This window comes from Centropristis striata, chromosome 15, assembly GCF_030273125.1.
Source record: "Centropristis striata isolate RG_2023a ecotype Rhode Island chromosome 15, C.striata_1.0, whole genome shotgun sequence".
Lineage (NCBI taxonomy): Eukaryota > Metazoa > Chordata > Actinopteri > Perciformes > Serranidae > Centropristis > Centropristis striata.
Window position 1 is genome coordinate 31,776,214 of NC_081531.1, and position 16,992 is coordinate 31,793,205.

General features: G+C 37.0%; 1 protein-coding gene across 1 annotated transcript; it reads left to right on the forward strand.

Moving 5' to 3' along the window:
* The first annotated feature begins 7,981 nt into the window (after positions 1-7,981).
* On the forward strand, positions 7,982-16,772 carry sms (spermine synthase). The gene is made up of 11 exons (XM_059351946.1): positions 7,982-8,168; positions 9,067-9,187; positions 10,576-10,663; positions 11,477-11,541; positions 11,645-11,820; positions 11,934-12,088; positions 12,584-12,673; positions 13,366-13,480; positions 13,596-13,675; positions 14,793-14,908; positions 15,880-16,772. The coding sequence occupies exons 1-11, from the start codon at positions 8,123-8,125 to the stop codon at positions 15,908-15,910; spliced, it is 1,083 nt and encodes a 360-aa protein (XP_059207929.1). The 5' UTR covers positions 7,982-8,122; the 3' UTR covers positions 15,911-16,772.
* The last annotated feature ends 220 nt before the right edge of the window (positions 16,773-16,992 follow it).

Below are 16,992 nucleotides of genomic sequence, written 5' to 3' on the forward strand. Positions count from 1 at the left end.
ATAATAATAAGAGCATTGCAGGATTTTAATTGGAGTCTGTATCATGCTGGTGTTGTGTCGAATAAGTAGGATGAGAAATGTATTTTGTGTCTTAGTTTCTGTCCAAAACTGAGGTTTGTGCCAAAATGGCACATTACAAGTCATACTTATTAGAGTGCAATTATTTTAAGACTATTGGGATTTTGAGGCAAGGCAAGTTTATTTATAAAGCACATTTTAGCAGCAATACAATTCAAAGTGCTACCTATAAGACAGCAAAAACATCACCACAAAGGGCAGAAATGCATGAAAAGAGGACATTTAAGATCATTAAAAACAAAACCTTAAAAGATATATAGATTTTTTTAAATTTAGTCTTTTAATAGAAACTGCTGAAACAGTAGCTAAACTGTAAGAAATATAACATAAGAAATAAAAGGAGTAAAAGAAGAGAATCTTACAAATTTTCCCCTAATTTAAGAAAATGTATATATTATTTCAAAAATAAATATAGAGCATTGTGAAATGATTTTGTGGCAAAACCTGAAAAAATAATCAAAAAAATCTGAAGATGTTTTAAAATACAGTTTTTACTGTATGCATTTAGAATGAGTAGATCCAGATGTTTGCGTGTGATCATGGTCTACATCACCTGATTGGTTGAGCCTAACAGCCCCAGCCCCTTGATCCACCAACCACCTGACTGCCTCTAATCTGTGGGGATGATGACAGAGTGTTAATCCAGCTGTAGCCTGCCCTACTGCCATCATGATCACAGAGACCATGCTTAATACTGTCAACAAGATTTGGCTGTTTCATGGTTATGATTAGAAGTTCATCACAGCAGCATTTCTCCAAAAAGCACTACACTGTAAAAAAAAAAGAAAAGAAAAAGATAAACAATAGCTACTCAATAAAATTGAGGCAACATTATTATTAATTAAATCTAACTACTGTTATGACAAAGTGCCATGCGTATGCCTTTTCACATAACTTTCTGAACATTTTCACATAACTTTATAATCATTTTCACATAACTTTATATCTCTTTCAATTAATTTTATTTTTATATATAATTTAATTTTATTTATTTTCATGCGAACACAATCCGCCCTTTTCATCCTGTAAGGTAACAGGTCACAGCTGCTTCTTGTTCTTGCGTAGGATGCCTGCTATCTCAAGTCCTCAAGGTCGTAAGACTGTGCCTCCTTAACCAATACACACACACTCATTGTAACTATAAAAACTGTTAGCTCCCTTTGTCTGCAGATTCCCTCTGTGCAGACCTTTTTGACTGTACCTTGTGCTCTCCTAATTGCAATTGGAATAAAGCTTTTTTGCTTATACTCCAACGACTCAGTGATCTTTCCTCCTTATAACGATTTTTGCCACTACACTACGTTACAAGTTGAGTTAATAACAACTTAACAGGAAGTGCCTGTCAATTAAAAACAGGCTAATTCTATTGTGTTGGATTCATCCAAAATTCTCTTGATTTAGAATTACATACACATAAACATTATATTTAACGTGATCAAAATAAGTAGATTCTATCTCAAACATTTTTATGTTAAAGTTACTTAAACACCTGCCTCAAAATCAAGGATGCATTTATATTTAATACACTTTATCAAATATTTTAAGTAAAATGAAATGACTACAGAATAATTTATTACAGTGTAGGAACTATTCAGTACGTGTTCTGTGTTTTCCAGGTGGATTTATTTTCAAACAATGGAAGAAGAGGTTTCTGCTCCTGACAGCTGAGGGCAGTCTCCTTGTGTGCCACGATGCATCATCTCCCCCGGATCAGCTGGTGCTGCTGCCAAACAATTGTGAGGCGATTGTGGAAGGTGTGAAAATAATTCTTTCTTTTACATGAGTTTTATTCACAGCCCACAGAAGTTTTTTTTTCTTTTAAAAAAAAAAAGCTGTAGACACACAGGAAAATAACAGGTTAAACAGGCCTGGGCTCAGATAATTATCTGAGGGGAAAGGATTCAGTAGAGCGAAATATTATTTGATTAGTTAAGGTGTGACTTCTCGCTCAGCCGAGCAAAGATTTCACAGAAATAGATCTGTTAGAACATGTCAAAGTTTTCTTCAACACAAAGCTGGAAAGGCTAACACATCAGGATACACACAGATAAGAGTTCAACACAGAGCTAGAAAGACATATAATAACCTCCCTAATTTGTAAGAAGTTGGGATGCTTTGTAAAACATACATTTAAAAAAGAATGCACCAAATTCTAATTTCAGAGTTTATATTTACAGCGCAAAAGTTTATCAGATTGAAAATGAACCTATTAAAACCCACCTGCCCAGGTAGGTTTAGGGGATGGGAAGGAGTGAGTTCTTCTTAGAGCAGAATAATTCTCAGGCCAAAATACATGTATGAGGCTTCATTTGAAAGGTAACATCTTGTAGTTAAAATAAGATAAGATTTTCCTTTATTAGTCCCACAACAGGGAAATTTCCAGTATTACTGCAGCAAAGTGGATAGCAAGATCAAGAGGAGCTCCAATAAAAATAACTATAAATAGTAAATGAGCAGTACAAACTAGAATTACAAGAAAGGTATTTACAAATGAAGAGGTAAAAAATATTTTAAAAAGTAATAACAATTTACAATTTAAACAAGTAGAAATATAGAAAGTATTAACAATTTAGACGTGTAGAATATAAAAAAGTATTAACAGTTTAAACAAAAGGAAAATTCAAATTCAGGAACATTATACACATTGTAGACAGAGTCACCTGTTGAAGATGCAACCATTGCACGAAGAATAGTTTCTGCTGTATTATTTAGCACGTGGCTTAAATACTGACAAAAAAACTGATATAACACCAGTTTTTTGTCCAATCCAAATGGGTTCTAAGAGGTTAATTATATCATATTTGTACAGTTTTCAATTGAGTGTCGATTATAAAAGAATTAGCTAATTATCGCATTCTGTTTTGGGGTTGTTGTTTTTTTTAAGATAATATCCCAACTTTTGGTATCAGGGTTGTAAATCAGGATATAAAAATGATCTGTTAAAAGAAAAATGAACTACTTTCTTCTCCAAAAAGGCAAGGAAATCCTGGACCTGCCGAAACTCCCCTCCGGTGGATGCAGGGATTGCTGCTTTGCACTGATCCTCCCCCAGAATAAATACCTGCTGCTGCTCACTGAAACTCCAGCAGACTGCAGGTTTGCTTTCTCTACTAATTTACTTTGCTGTTGCATCTTGTTACGGTGAAACTATATACATTCCATTTCAGCTAAAGTTTTGTGGTGCAATCAGTTAGTTCCAGTGTTTTATGAAGTAAGCTTTGGGTGGAGGAGAAGATTGATAACACTGTCATGTTTGCCATTTATGCATGATTTAAACAGCTGGTCTGGCTACACTGAAGTGTAAAAACAACAAGAGAAGAGTCCACAAAGTCACTGGTCGCATCCCAAAAATTAGTCTGACACATAACCCCCCTAAAACCACAACCTTTACTCTTTTTTTCTGTATGGAATAAACAACATGTATCATTTGTTGCTTTGGCAGAGCCAGACAGCAGCTTTGACCTTTAGTGGTTAAGCCAAAATCAGGTACTTCACACAAGCATAGCTGTGTGGTCAATCCGAATACTTGCTTTGTCAGGGTGCCAAGGAAACAAAAGGGATTTATAGTTTGTTTGGAGTCTTCATGCTAAGCTAACTAACTTGTCTTAGCTTTAAGTGCACTGTAAAAAATGTCTGTAGATTTTACGGTGAAAAACTGCTAAACCATGACAGTAACAGACCGTAAAATGATAAATGGGTTAATTCAGTTTCAGTAACAATGAAACATCGTAAATGTATATATCAGCCAAAACAGTATTTAGTATTACATTTTTTTTTTAAATACAGTACTCCATTGTAAAATACACTGGCACCATGTTTGTCGTGCAAAAATATACTGTAATATATATACAAGCCGTCATTTTAGCATTTTTTTTTTTCACTGTTAAATGTACTAAACACCATATCTCCAACAGAAATATACTTTTATATTTAATGGTAAAATCTGGCATTTATAAAGTGTTTCTTGTCAATTATATGGCAGAGCAGCGTTTCTTTTGATGGAAAAACGTTTTATTTTCACGCTAAAATATGGACTAAAATGGCATCTTAAACGGGAAATTTTTTACCGTAAAAACAACAGGTTTGTTTTTATAGTGTGTGGTGCCTCATCTTACTTCTCGCACCAAAGCTAAAAGGTATATTTTCCAAAATATTTTTACCAAATTTTTTCTCATGTTGCTTATAACCACCTACTTGCCCTCTCCTCTATTTCTATCAGTCTTAACTGACTACACATTTTTCTTCCGTGCTTACCTTTGGCCTCAGTAGGGCATCTTACAACATTAACCTGTTCTGTGTAGGAGGTGTTCTCACCTGAGTGCACTGCACATTCCATCCTGTTCCTACCCTGTAGTTACGTCACTGGTATGCCCTTGAACTGATATATTGATGGATGTATAACTTGTATGGAGGTAATAACAGAATATCTTTCATCACTTTTTAGTCAATGGGTGAATACGCTAAAAAAGGTCAAAAAGGTGAGCAATAATACATATTTATTGTGTTGTTCTGGAAGCAATTCTTGAAACTTTACCTCACTGTATAAAATGACCTGTATTTTTCATTTAACCTCCTACAGAGTCTCTCATCACCTCTTAGTCCTTGTCAGCGACATCAGGTGCTACCACCACGCATTAATCTCCAGGATCTGGTGCCTGAGCAAATCCTGGACAAAGATCCACCAACTCCACCAATCAGCGACACAGAGGCAGCCTCCCCAGGGCCCATGACTTGTGCTTCCCCGAGGGAGAAAGGTGAGTTCAGGGCGTGTGCCTGTTAGAGTTTCTTGTGGCTAATCAGTATTAAATTTAATAGTTTAATCAAACTGTTTTTCAGTTGTTTACAAATCACTTAATCCCAACAGGCAGAAATTCTCCCCGCTCAAAGTATTACAAAGGAGGTGCACATTCAGCATCGTGTTTGCGCCATGGCACTATCAGTAATGCCCAAGCAGTGAGGGCGGTTTATCTTCTGATGGGAGGAGCTGCTGCTTCCTCTGCCATGGGCTACCTCGGCGCGTGCTCGCTCCCTAATCTGGAATCCAAAGCTCCCGACCTGCCACTCAACGCAGATTTCTCTGGCGTTGGACCAGCAGGAGCGTACCACACCGGCAGCCCTGCACTCGACTCCCCTCACTATAGCAGCTTTGACTTTGAAGTAGCAGACTCTGATTTTGATGCATTTGATTGTGGTGGATTTACTTTCTGATGCTGCATGGAGGCTTTGGATATGGATAGCTTTAATGAAACTGAAAATGTATTTGATGTTTCATTATGATTTTTCAAAATGACTTGGCTTCCAAATCATGATGCTTTTTTTTTTTATAGGAAAAATTAGTTCAGTCAATACTTTAAACCTGTAATAACTGATTTTTCAATAGTGAACTTACAGTTTATTTTTTATTTGCAAAAGAGCAACATTTAGCTGTTTTGTGTTTTTTCTCAGTCCACCTGGCGATTATAAGTCCAGTATTTTCTTTCTTTTAGCTGTTTTTGGTCTCTTGGACTGACTAAAAGAAGGGGATAGCCACTTTCAGCCTCGAACCTCAGTGTCCAGTAGTTGCAACTTTTCAATCACAAGACAGCTATGCTGTAAAGCATACCTGCTTTATCATCTATTTTACTCTAAATGGGAACATAATTACAATACAAATACAAAATGAACATCCTGTTGTATGGAAGAAGACTTGAAGGTGGCAATTGAGGCCATACATTTATTAGCAAAATGTTTGCTGAGGTAACAAGCGAGAAGTGAAGTCATTTTCACATGGACTTCTGTAAAATATGGTTTCTTTTTGCAGCCAGTCGAGTTGCCCCCTGCTGGCCATTAGAAAGAATGCAGGTTTAATGCACTTGACATGACCTCATTGACTTCACTTCTCAGACCCAAAGGTTGTCTCTATCAACACCAAAAGAAAATATCTGGGTCTTTAACAGCAAAATGTTGCACTAAGTTCAACAGCTGAGCAGGTGGTGTGCAATTGGGTTTTAGAGCTTTTTCTGCAATGCAGCGTCATCCAGCACAATGTTGTGTTGGCAAATCACAAACATGCAAGATTGCAAATGTGACATGAACAAAGTACTTCTACCTTGTGATTCTTGTAATGAAAGAAAAAATAGTTGTCGCATTGATAACTTTCCACAGTTGTAAAATCCTGTCTTTGATTATTACAAACCATTGTACAGTGTTTTGGTGTCTAATAAGCCTTTGAACGCATTATGCCAAAAACACACCATGAAGCAGGGAAGTGCATCTGTGCATCTGTGGAGGCGTGTAAATGCATTTTGGGAAAGAAGAAATTCTTTGCAGCACAGGTGAACACGTCACATGAGCCACAGGACTCTGTTTACTGATTGGCTGCAGGTATTTTCAGACCACAATTTGCAAAAAAGTTATACTATCCTGAAGCAGCCACTGCAGCTTTCCTTGGACTTGGATGGCACTGTTTGGTGTGTTTTCGGTGTACATCTGTTTGACCAGCTGTACTGTATTTCCTGGATGTTTGTTCATTAATGACCAATATGCACCTTTTTAAATGCAGCACTGATGATTAAATGAGCGATGATTTAATGTGTACTGTAACACCTACATTCGGATATGGGCATATGATAATTATTGCAAAATACATATTGTACATACGGCCCATACTGTATGTGATCTATTCGGCATGATAATTACTTTATTAACACTCTCATTGATATTTAATGTGAAAAAAAGTTGTGAGAACACATTATTGTCTATGTACATGTTCTGTACTGATACAAATCATAATTAAACCATGTTATCTATTCCATGAATACTAATGGGAGATTTGCAACATAACACATTCTGTAACCGTCTGTGGACTAATTAACCAATGAAGGCTCTTCTGAACATCAGCATCATCCTCTTTGTGCATACACTGTGTTTCTGTGAAATACCCAGTTGTTACTGTGCTTTATATCTATGTTAGGTTAAAAGAAGATCAATGTTATGTCTATTTGAGCCAATTTCACTCATATGAATAAAACTGATGTGGAAATTCGTCAAATGTACTTGCATTGTTTTTATTTTTAATATATTTATGCACACATAAATCACTGCATCTACATAAGAGTCACACAAGCCTGTCAGAAACATGTAACAAGTATCATGAGCATTAATGTTACTTCAAAGTGTCATTAATGTTCATGACACATCCCATGTCATGTTTATGACACACTCATGTCACTCTTATGTAGACACCTTCAAAATAAAGTGTTACCATATGTTGCTTAAGTCACAAGGGTATGTTCAAAAAATTGCCTAAGTTTACATTTTATTTTGACTTAGGCATAATAAATCTGCTTAAGTCACACACTTGACATAGGCCATTAGGGGTCAAATCACATGATCTGATCAACTGAGGATGTAGGCGATTTTACCATAGGTGGCCGGCATCATGAGGAGATGATTAAGGCACTAAAAAAAATTGACAAAAAATGACCTAGGCGATTATTTTAACAGTGTGACGAAATGAAACTATGATTAATGGGGAAAAACTAAACAAGAAACTGTTAGGGGTATGGTTTGGTATGGTTTGGTATGGTATGGTATAACTGTTAGGGGTATGGTTCAGTGCTGGTATGGTTTTTTTTGCTCATGGTTATCGCGAGAGTTTGGTCAACTTTTACAGTTTCGTATGCAAGGTCTCGCGAGAGTGTCTAGAAACCAAGATCATTTTCTCTTAATTTGTCAGTCACTATGTTATAAGTGAGGTATAAGGGGAGATATAGCTTGTGAAATATGATTGAAATATCTACTTTGGTGATTATGGAGACTTTGGTGATTTCACGTCTTGCGCCAGCTCAAAGTCAGCGCAGGAGGATTTCTCTCTCGGCTCAACTTTCACTCTTTGCTCTGTCACCGCATCGCCGCAGCAACGGTAGCCATAGCCACGCCTCGCTCCGTTGGTGTAGTGGGCAGTGTAGCAGCAGTGGTAGCAGGGCCCACCCTCTGTCTGTCTCTGCAGATAAATACTCGCAGCCTGCCTATTCCCAGGCATGGATGACGGTTGCACTCAGACATGGCACTGCGACATTATACTCTCGACTTCAAGCTCTCTACGGCAGGTAAAATAACCGCGACGAATAACAGCCAGTGCATTCAGGTTACAGCCAACTGCATGCTAGCTAGCTGGCTAGCATGCCGCTAGTCTGTCACTGCCCTTCAAAACAGTAACGCTATATCGATTTAGAAGAGACATGGCTGGTAATGTCAAATACACACATATATTTGGACAAGTAATGGTTTAAAGCTTGAAATTATTGTAGGTAAAATATCTAATTTTAATGTAATTTGCCTGGTCGTTAGTTAGGCGTTACATTTTTTTTTTAAGTTCACGACTATTCAGTCTCATTAACAATGTGGATAAAGTATGTTGGACCGAGTGGTGTCGCACAGGAAGTAGCGCATTTTCAGCCATTTTTGTAGTTGTATGTGCTGAGAATTAAAACAGAAGAGCTGTCTGATCCGGAGACTTGTTCAAGTGTGACAGCTAATAAGTCAATTAATATATACACCTTTTAAAATATATTTGTATAAATGAATAAAGTCCTTTTATACTTACATGTTGGCCCTTAAATTCTAATTTGTTTTATTGTGTTTGATTGATATCACTTATGTTTTCTGTATGTTTTTCTATAACACTGTAATAATAAAAAAAAAAAACAAGGTCTTAAACTGTAATTAGACCAGATCAGATTTATTTAAAAAAGTTGATTGCTCTTTTGAAGAAGTGTGTTTTCATTATTTTGCTATTATATTGTCATTATACTAGTGGTATTAAATTGTCTTAAAATAGCAATAATATGCATTTATGTCGGAGACAATATGTCATCCAACAAAATGTGCCTATTGTGACAGACCTAATCGTCACATTGCTATTATTATAAAACTAAAGGATCTGAGTACTTCTTTCAATGCCAATGCAGAGAATGAATTATTGTCCCACTCTCCATCTTTTCCCAGTTGACTCTGCTACGACAATTCCTGATCTACTGTCCATATTTCATGAGCAGGAAATGACAGAGACTGTCCATGAAACAAATGGGCAGGGATACCTCGGTACTTTTGTAGGCAAGAATGGCCGGTAAGAACAACATGTTTTTGACAGACAAAACTTTTGTATTTTCTTTGATCTGTGGTACAGAAGCAGGAAGTTGTAAAGAGTATTACATAATATAGATTTTAATATTGCTGCCACATGGAACCTTGAATTTTATTGTAAACATCTGAGCACAGATGTGCTTCTCATTAGTATACCCTCTGGAAATTAACGTATTAGCCGTTGTTTTTTGTTTGTTTGTTTAATGCTATGTGCGTATGTTAAGTGAGACTACAAATAGACTGTCTTTGGTTTCCCATGTACTACCCTGTAGTGTTTCTCTTTTATTGGTTTGTGGCTTGTTGCAAATGGTGACAGTTTGCTGTCAGCGTCTTGTTTGACAAGTTTAGGCAAGCCTTAGGCAACCTACAGTTTTAAGATGAAAAATGGGTGGGGTAGAATTTGGGGTCAACCGAGGTTTAGACTGGCATGCTGCTTATTTTTTAATGGAGTCTGAGATATTTTCAGCCTCAGAATGTTTTGTAAATACAGATCCAGATGTTACCAAAAGTCTAGTAGTAGTTCCAACTATCATTAAAAAACAGATGTTTGTTTGGATTATAAGGATTTTGATGCTGACAAGTTTTCGCAAAGAAACTTGTCACACCTCTCTTGCAGTAAGCGTAGGCCCATTCAATCATTATTCATTAACACAGTCAATTAGTTCATTTGGAAACGTCATGCACTTCTTGAAATAAAAAAAAGTGTATATATTTATAGATATATAATAGATAAAATATTATTTTATGCCCCAGCCTACTGTACTCGGTGACATTTTTCAGTAAGTTACTCAGTGAAAAACTGGTAAAAGCGTGCTGCTGTGAAGGAAATGTGTGCTGCACTGGAGGTGTAGCACCAGGCAAAACAAGAGTGTCATTGTGGAACAGGCTTTGAGTCAAAAATCATTTTATCTGGGGCATCTGGTAGAGCACATACCACTAAGGCTGAGTCCTTGTGGCGGGTATGAATCCGGCCGCAGGTCCCTCTGCTGCAGTGTCTTCCCCTCTGTCTCCCCCTTCCTCTCTCTCTCTCACTGTCTAATAAAGCTGAGAAATGCAACTTTTTTTAATCTTGTTTTTATAATCGTTGGAAGCCAAAATAGTAATTAAAAATATAATTTGATTTATGGCCCAGTTCAAGTATGCAGTCAGTCTGAATTCACAGTAATTTTCCAATCAACAAAATGATTAAAAAAAGATGATGCTTTCCACTGTGGAAAAGCTCTAATCATTCAACTTCCTTTGCAAAAGAGGAAACATTTCCACATCCATCTTTCAAAGGAGCAGGTTGTGTGTTCTTGAAAACTTCAGTCAAAAAAGTGTTGTAAAATTCTCTTTGTGCTAATCTCTTTGTCTTGACCCTTTATTTCTCAGGCTTGCAATTCTGCGTGTGAAGGCCCATGGGTTGATCACCGTTGATCTGCAGTGTTATGAAGATGATAACATTGCACAAGTAGACAATGTAGGTGATTTAAGAAAATTATTCAATACTTTGTCCATTTACTAGAATGGAATTTCTCTCTCTCCTGCCATCCAGTAGTCGTTGCTTCAGTAAAGTTTCCTGAATAAACTGTATTTCATTCAAGGATTATTTTTCAGCATCTATAAATATTAACGCATATTAAGCATTAGTCTGATTGGCTTTTTACTCGCTTGGCTGTCCCACTGTCTGTTTCTCCAGTCCTGTGGTAAAACACCATGCATTATAGATGACAGCAGACAATAAAATGAAGCGAGTGCATCCAAATTTAGTAAGTAACATAGATAAACTATCTCTCACTGTCTGTTTTGCTGTTGTTTTTGTGGGTGGTGTTTTACCACAGGAATGGAGAAACAGAGCAGTACAGCCCCACGAGCAAAATTGCTGTCATTTGGCCCAGTACAGAGTTGAGTTGTACTGGACTTGTACTTGTTGAGATTGGAATGGAGCATCCCTGGTTTTACAACTTGTTAGCCATACAGAAAACTGACTGTGATGTAAACAACATTTTTCAGTATTTACTGTAGACCTAAAAGTGAAATAGTGAAAGTAGGAACAGCATGGATCATTTCCTTTTTGAATAGCTTTACATAAGCACCAGTGTCTAGCATTATTGCCAGCACATGTTGTCTATTTGCCTCAGGTATGCAAACATGCACATTTGCCAATTCTGTAGAAATACAGCTGTGCCTGTAATTGCGGCAGAGCACCAGTAGATACATGCAGAGCACAGTGGAATTATATGGCTGTTGCATTGTTGTGCATTTGTTTCAGACTCAGTTTGTGTCTCCACAGCTTTTAAATGCACTGGAAACAAAGCTCAAGGAGATCTTAAAAGGCAATATTACAAGGGTGAAAAGGTAAGTATCTGGAAGTGCAATAACAATTTGTTGCAGATATTTCATGCAGTTTGCATGTTGCAGTAATACTGATTAATTGTGTTGTTCACTACTCGCCCCCAAGGCTTCCCGCCCTCGTACGAGGAGCAGAAGTGGACCGATACTGGCCCACAACTGATGGCAGACTGGTTGAGTATGACATGGACCAGATGGTGTATGAAGAAGATTCTGCATACCAAAACATAAAGATATTGCACTCACAGCAGTATGGAAATGTCCTAATACTGGATAATGATTTAAGTAAGTGTATACAACAATTAAATACATGGCATGATGACAAAATGCAGTTTGGCTGGTTAATGAAAAATGTTTTTATTCAGGTGTGTAAATGGTTTATTTTATTTACCTTGCAGACCTGGCAGAGAGCGATTTGGCCTACACCCAAGCCATCATGGGTGGTGGAAGAGTGAATTATGCTGGAAAAGAGGTGCTGATATTAGGAGGAGGTGACGGAGGCGTCCTGTATGAGATGATCAAACAAAAGCCAAAGATGGTCACCATGTTGGATATATCCTTTCTGGGTTCTGTTCTGCTGAACTTTTTTATTCCTGTGTTGTGTCTTTTTGTTTTTCCCACTAATACAGTACAGGCCAAAAGTTTGGACACACCCATCTCATTCAATGCGTTTTTCTTTATTTTCATGACTATTTACATTGTAGATTCTCACTGAAGGCATCAAAACTATGAATAAACACATATGGAATTATGTACTTAACAAAAAAAATGTGAAATAACTGAAAACATGTCTTGTATTTTAGATTCCTCAAAGTAGCCACCCTTTGCTTACTAGAATATAAGACATGTTTTCAGTTATTTCACACTTTTTTGTTAAGTACATAATTCCATATGTGTTCATTAATAGTTTTGATGAATCTACAATGTAAATAGTCATGAAAATAAAGGAAAAACATTGAATGAGAAGGTGTGTCCAAACTTTTGGCCTGTACTGTACATAATATTGCACATCTGCACCTGATGGATCATTCCTTAACGGAGTGTGCACATTGACCAGAAGGTGATAGACGCGTGCAAAAAGCACATGAGAGGAACTTGTGGCAATGTCCTCGACAACTTGAACGGAGATTGTTACCAAGTGAGTACAGAATGATTTTTTTTATGTCACTCCGGTACATTCTGTACATCTTCACATTAGTGCACCTGAATAACCGGTTTCACAAAGCTGCATTACCTTCCTCATGAAACACTTTACAAAACAGATTCAGTATTTTACTCAATTTGAGAGAAGAGCAAGTTATGTTTTAGACTGGATGCAACATCTGGATGTCTGCATGTTATTCTTAATGTGCCACATATTGTAATACATTTTTTAAATGTTTGTTGTTGTTCATTGATGTTTAAAGGGTTAAAGCTTTCTTTCAGATGTTTTTTCATATTTCTATGTGCTACAGAGGCTGAGGCATTTGATACTTTTTCTTATTTATTCATTTATTCGGTTATTTATGATGTTGATTTATATTACTTATATATTTTAAATCCTAATTAAGTTTTGGACAAAAGTAATTCTCAACAGTTAAAGCCAAAGGTTTAAGCTTTTAAATGTTTTTCTATTTCATGTCTCTATCTGCTACAGGCTGAGAAATGAATTATTCCGGAAACGACATTCTGTGCAGTTTTTCAGAAAAGCCTCAGGTTTTGGGAGGTTGTTTTGAAACAATGCTTGGGTTTTAGAGGGGGTTTTATGAGGCAGACTTAGTCATAATGGGTAAAGCATATTTTCCTAATGAAAGACACTTGAGTGGATTCTCTTCGTCTCCTGCATCACAGATACTAGTTGAGGACTGTGTCCCCGTGCTGAAGAAGTATGTCCAGGAAGGAAAGATGTTTGATTACATAATCAATGACCTGACAGCAATCCCAATTTCCACGGAACCAGAAGAAGGTTTCTATACGTTTTCTATTTATGTTTTATATACATATTCAGTTTACTCCACTTTACTGGTGCTGCATACATGCAGCTCAGCTTGTGTGTGAGCCTGTCTAACTGTCTGTTTTAGACTCTACATGGGAGTTCCTGCGTCTCATCCTAGATCTGTCAATAAAAGTTCTGCATCCTTCGGGCAAATACATAACACAAGTGAGTCTTGTCCTGTTTGGCAACAGCTGAGTATATTTAGTGCCAACTGTCACTAAACCAGGTATGCTCTTAAATTAGCCCCTGGAGGTGTGGGGTGTCTTTCTGGGGTTTCTGATGTAACGGGAAGTTTGTGCTGTTAGTCAGATTATCAACATAAGATGTAAGAATGGGGTTGAAATTGAGGGATGCCATCTATAACCAGATTGTTTCAGTTTAGCTAAGATAATAAAAGGTTGATTTTTGTCAGACAAGAGATGATGGGTTCCAGGATTTAATTTTGCCCAATGTGGTCCTTCTCCACACTGACTGTTTACCTGCAGTTGATCAAAGTCTGCGATCTGTCAATACTATGTGGACTACAAATGCAAAGCACAATGCTGCTGCCTCTTCTTTTTTTTCCTTTTTTTTTGCAATGAAGATACAAAGACATACAGAACATTTGCCGGCCCCGCCCCCAACAAACTAAGTAGATAAATGCAAAGAAAATGAGATAAGATAAAGAGATGCATACATTGAAATAAATGTTCAGCAAGGAAGGGCTAGAAGCAGCAAATGAAGGTAATGCAGAATACATAAAAGTCCACTCTATTGGTGACAACTTGGATATCAATAACATATAGGATGAATATTTAGATAAAGGCAAAGATAAAAATTAACGTGTGTAACCACAATGCTTGCTGATACCAAAATATGGTTCTGTGGCCTACAGATTCTGCAGAAAAAGTTTGCTCTTTACCTTTTTCTACTGAAACCTTCTGCATCCCTGAGAGCAATCTTTAAAAGCCTTTACAGAGTCTTGCTTCCTTTATTTGATGTATTTCCTGTTGAACTAGGTTATCTGGACAGGAAATATTGCAGGGGAGGGAACCGCAGCACAGTTGAACCAGTTGTATCGGTCTGTTATCTGATGGGATTGATGAAATTGTTCGCAGATATAAACTTTGTTCTCAATATTTTTCTCGGAATATTTGATGGAATAGGGAAATTTTTATTTTTATTGTTGCTCACCACTAGAACACACCACTTCCACTTTTAAGCCTCAAGTTTCTGTTGAAAGATTACCTATCTACAGTATGTGTCTGTTGTGAAATCTTTCTTTTCTGCTGCTGTCCCTCAGGGTAATGCTGAGACCCTGACAGAGGCACTGAGTCTGTACGAGGAACAGCTGGGGAAGCTCTCGTGTCCCGTGGAGTTCTCCAAAGAGGTGGTGTGTGTGCCCTCCTACTTGGAACAGTATCCTTTTATCACTTCTAAAGTTTTTCATATGCTAATGTTGTGAGTGAATTAATATACAACAAATAACACAATTTTCATTACATTATTTATTATTAAATGTATTTAAATTTATGATTTTTTGCACATCCCAAATGGTTTTATATTATAACATTTTTCTTATTACAACCCAGAAAGAAGTGTTGTAAAAATACACAAGTTTTTTTCAAGTAATTTTTTTGGCCCTTTTTAGCTTTATTCGATAGTGGTAAACATGCAGGAGAGGGATCCGAGCCGGATTCGAACCTGGGTCTGCTGCGACACAATAAACATAAAATGTACTCTCTAAGTACAGTTTCAATTAAATTAAATATATGTCACAAAGGATTAGTAAGTTATCACATTCTGTTTTGTCTACGTTTTAGACAATGTTCCAACTTTTCTGGAATCTGCAATTTTGATAATTATTTTTGTAGATTTGCCATTATTTCTATGGGAAATAACTGTTCTCAAAAAGTTAATTGCTGCTTTATAATCCTCTGAAGACAGTGTTATCACAACCAGTAGAAATGATGGACAAAACTAGAAAAGTTAGACCCAAGTTATAATGAACAAAAAATGTGAACACAAAAATTAAACTGAAATGAGAATTACTTGTCCACCTTAAAGGTCAGTCCACCTTAAGTGATCTGGGCTAGCTGCTTGTTGTGATGCTATCAAGTTCACTAAATGGATAAGATGAAGAAGATTACTTTTTTTAATCCCACAACGGGGAAATTCAACCTCTGCATTTAACCCCCGGGAAGCTGTGCAGGGGGGTTAGGTGCCTTGCTCAAGGGCACTTCAGTCCTAGGCCTGTCAGTACTGGGATTCGAACCTCCGACTCTCCAGTTACAAGCCCGATTCCTAACCTCTAGGCCATGGACTGCGACTACTATATACTAAAATATAGTAGTACTTTGTGTGTACAATCCTTAACTCTGTTGTGTCAGATGGGTTTTCTACTCCGTATGGAAGAAGTGAAGACGGAGACTTGTCTGCTTGAATCCCCAGCAGCTGGAATGTGAATGCTCGTCCCATTTCTGCTGTAGCCTTAAAGGTGTGTTCAGACTGAACGTGACATGAAAATAAGAGGCAACACAAAGTCTGGAAAGATACATTATTATATGTGAGCTTTAAAATATATAAAAAAAGAAATTGATCTATGAAAAAAGAAATAGCTACAGTTCCACAGTTTATTGTTAGTGAGCAGCTAACATCTGTACAAAAAGTGGCTGTTTTTAGTTAATAAGAATGGATTGCAAAACACTCCAGTGGTGAAGTTAGTGTGAATAAATCCAGATAAAAAATTGACCTTGCATTCAGTATGAGCACATCTTAAGGGGTACAATGGTGGTTTTATTATCCCCTCTCATCAACCACATTCTACCCTGACCCTCCGTTTCTTTCTTCCTGTTTTAGTTGCGTGTTACCATTGTTTGCTACAACTTTTCAGTTGTATTTCCTTTGTTGTTACTTGATTTGGAATGTCCATTTGCATGTATATTCTAAAAGGAACTGTTTGATGTTTAAACAGTGATTTGATACACTGATGACGTGGTGTAGCTCATCTCACAACAGGCGTGAGTTCTCATTTTCCTTAGGTCTAAGGTTTGTATAGACTCAGCACAGCTGAACTGAGTTGCTTTAAGCTGTTTTTGTTACTGCCTCTCAAATGTGATTTGAATCTTTCAGATTGTATCAACGCAATGTGATCATGCCCAGTGAGACTGAAGTGTTTAAGTCCAAATGTGTTTTAAAAGGGAAACGATTCCACCACTTTAATGCCACCTCTGTGCTTGTGCTGTTTTTATGTCATGTTTTATTAGCACCTTTTGGTTTCTCCTGATATGTTTTAAGTTTTTTTTTAAAAAGACTGTATTAGGTGCATGTAAAGGACGGTGAATGTAGCTTGCATATACAGTACACAGCACGTTTACACGTGAACAGCCCTGTGGGACTCAGTTGCATTTATTTATTCAATATAATTTCACCAAATGCTGTTCTGTCCCACTTGAGATATTCTGTGACCTCTACAATTAAAAGTGTTTTGGGGGGAAAAATCT

Bases quoted from the DNA above. Each gene is read 5' to 3' on its own strand.
- sms (XM_059351946.1), top strand. From the start codon at position 8,123: ATGGCACTGCGACATTATACTCTCGACTTCAAGCTCTCTACGGCAG. The intron at 12,674-13,365 runs GTGAGTACAGAA...CCTGCATCACAG, and splicing joins TGAACGGAGATTGTTACCAA to ATACTAGTTGAGGACTGTGT. The intron at 13,676-14,792 runs GTGAGTCTTGTC...GCTGTCCCTCAG, and splicing joins CGGGCAAATACATAACACAA to GGTAATGCTGAGACCCTGAC.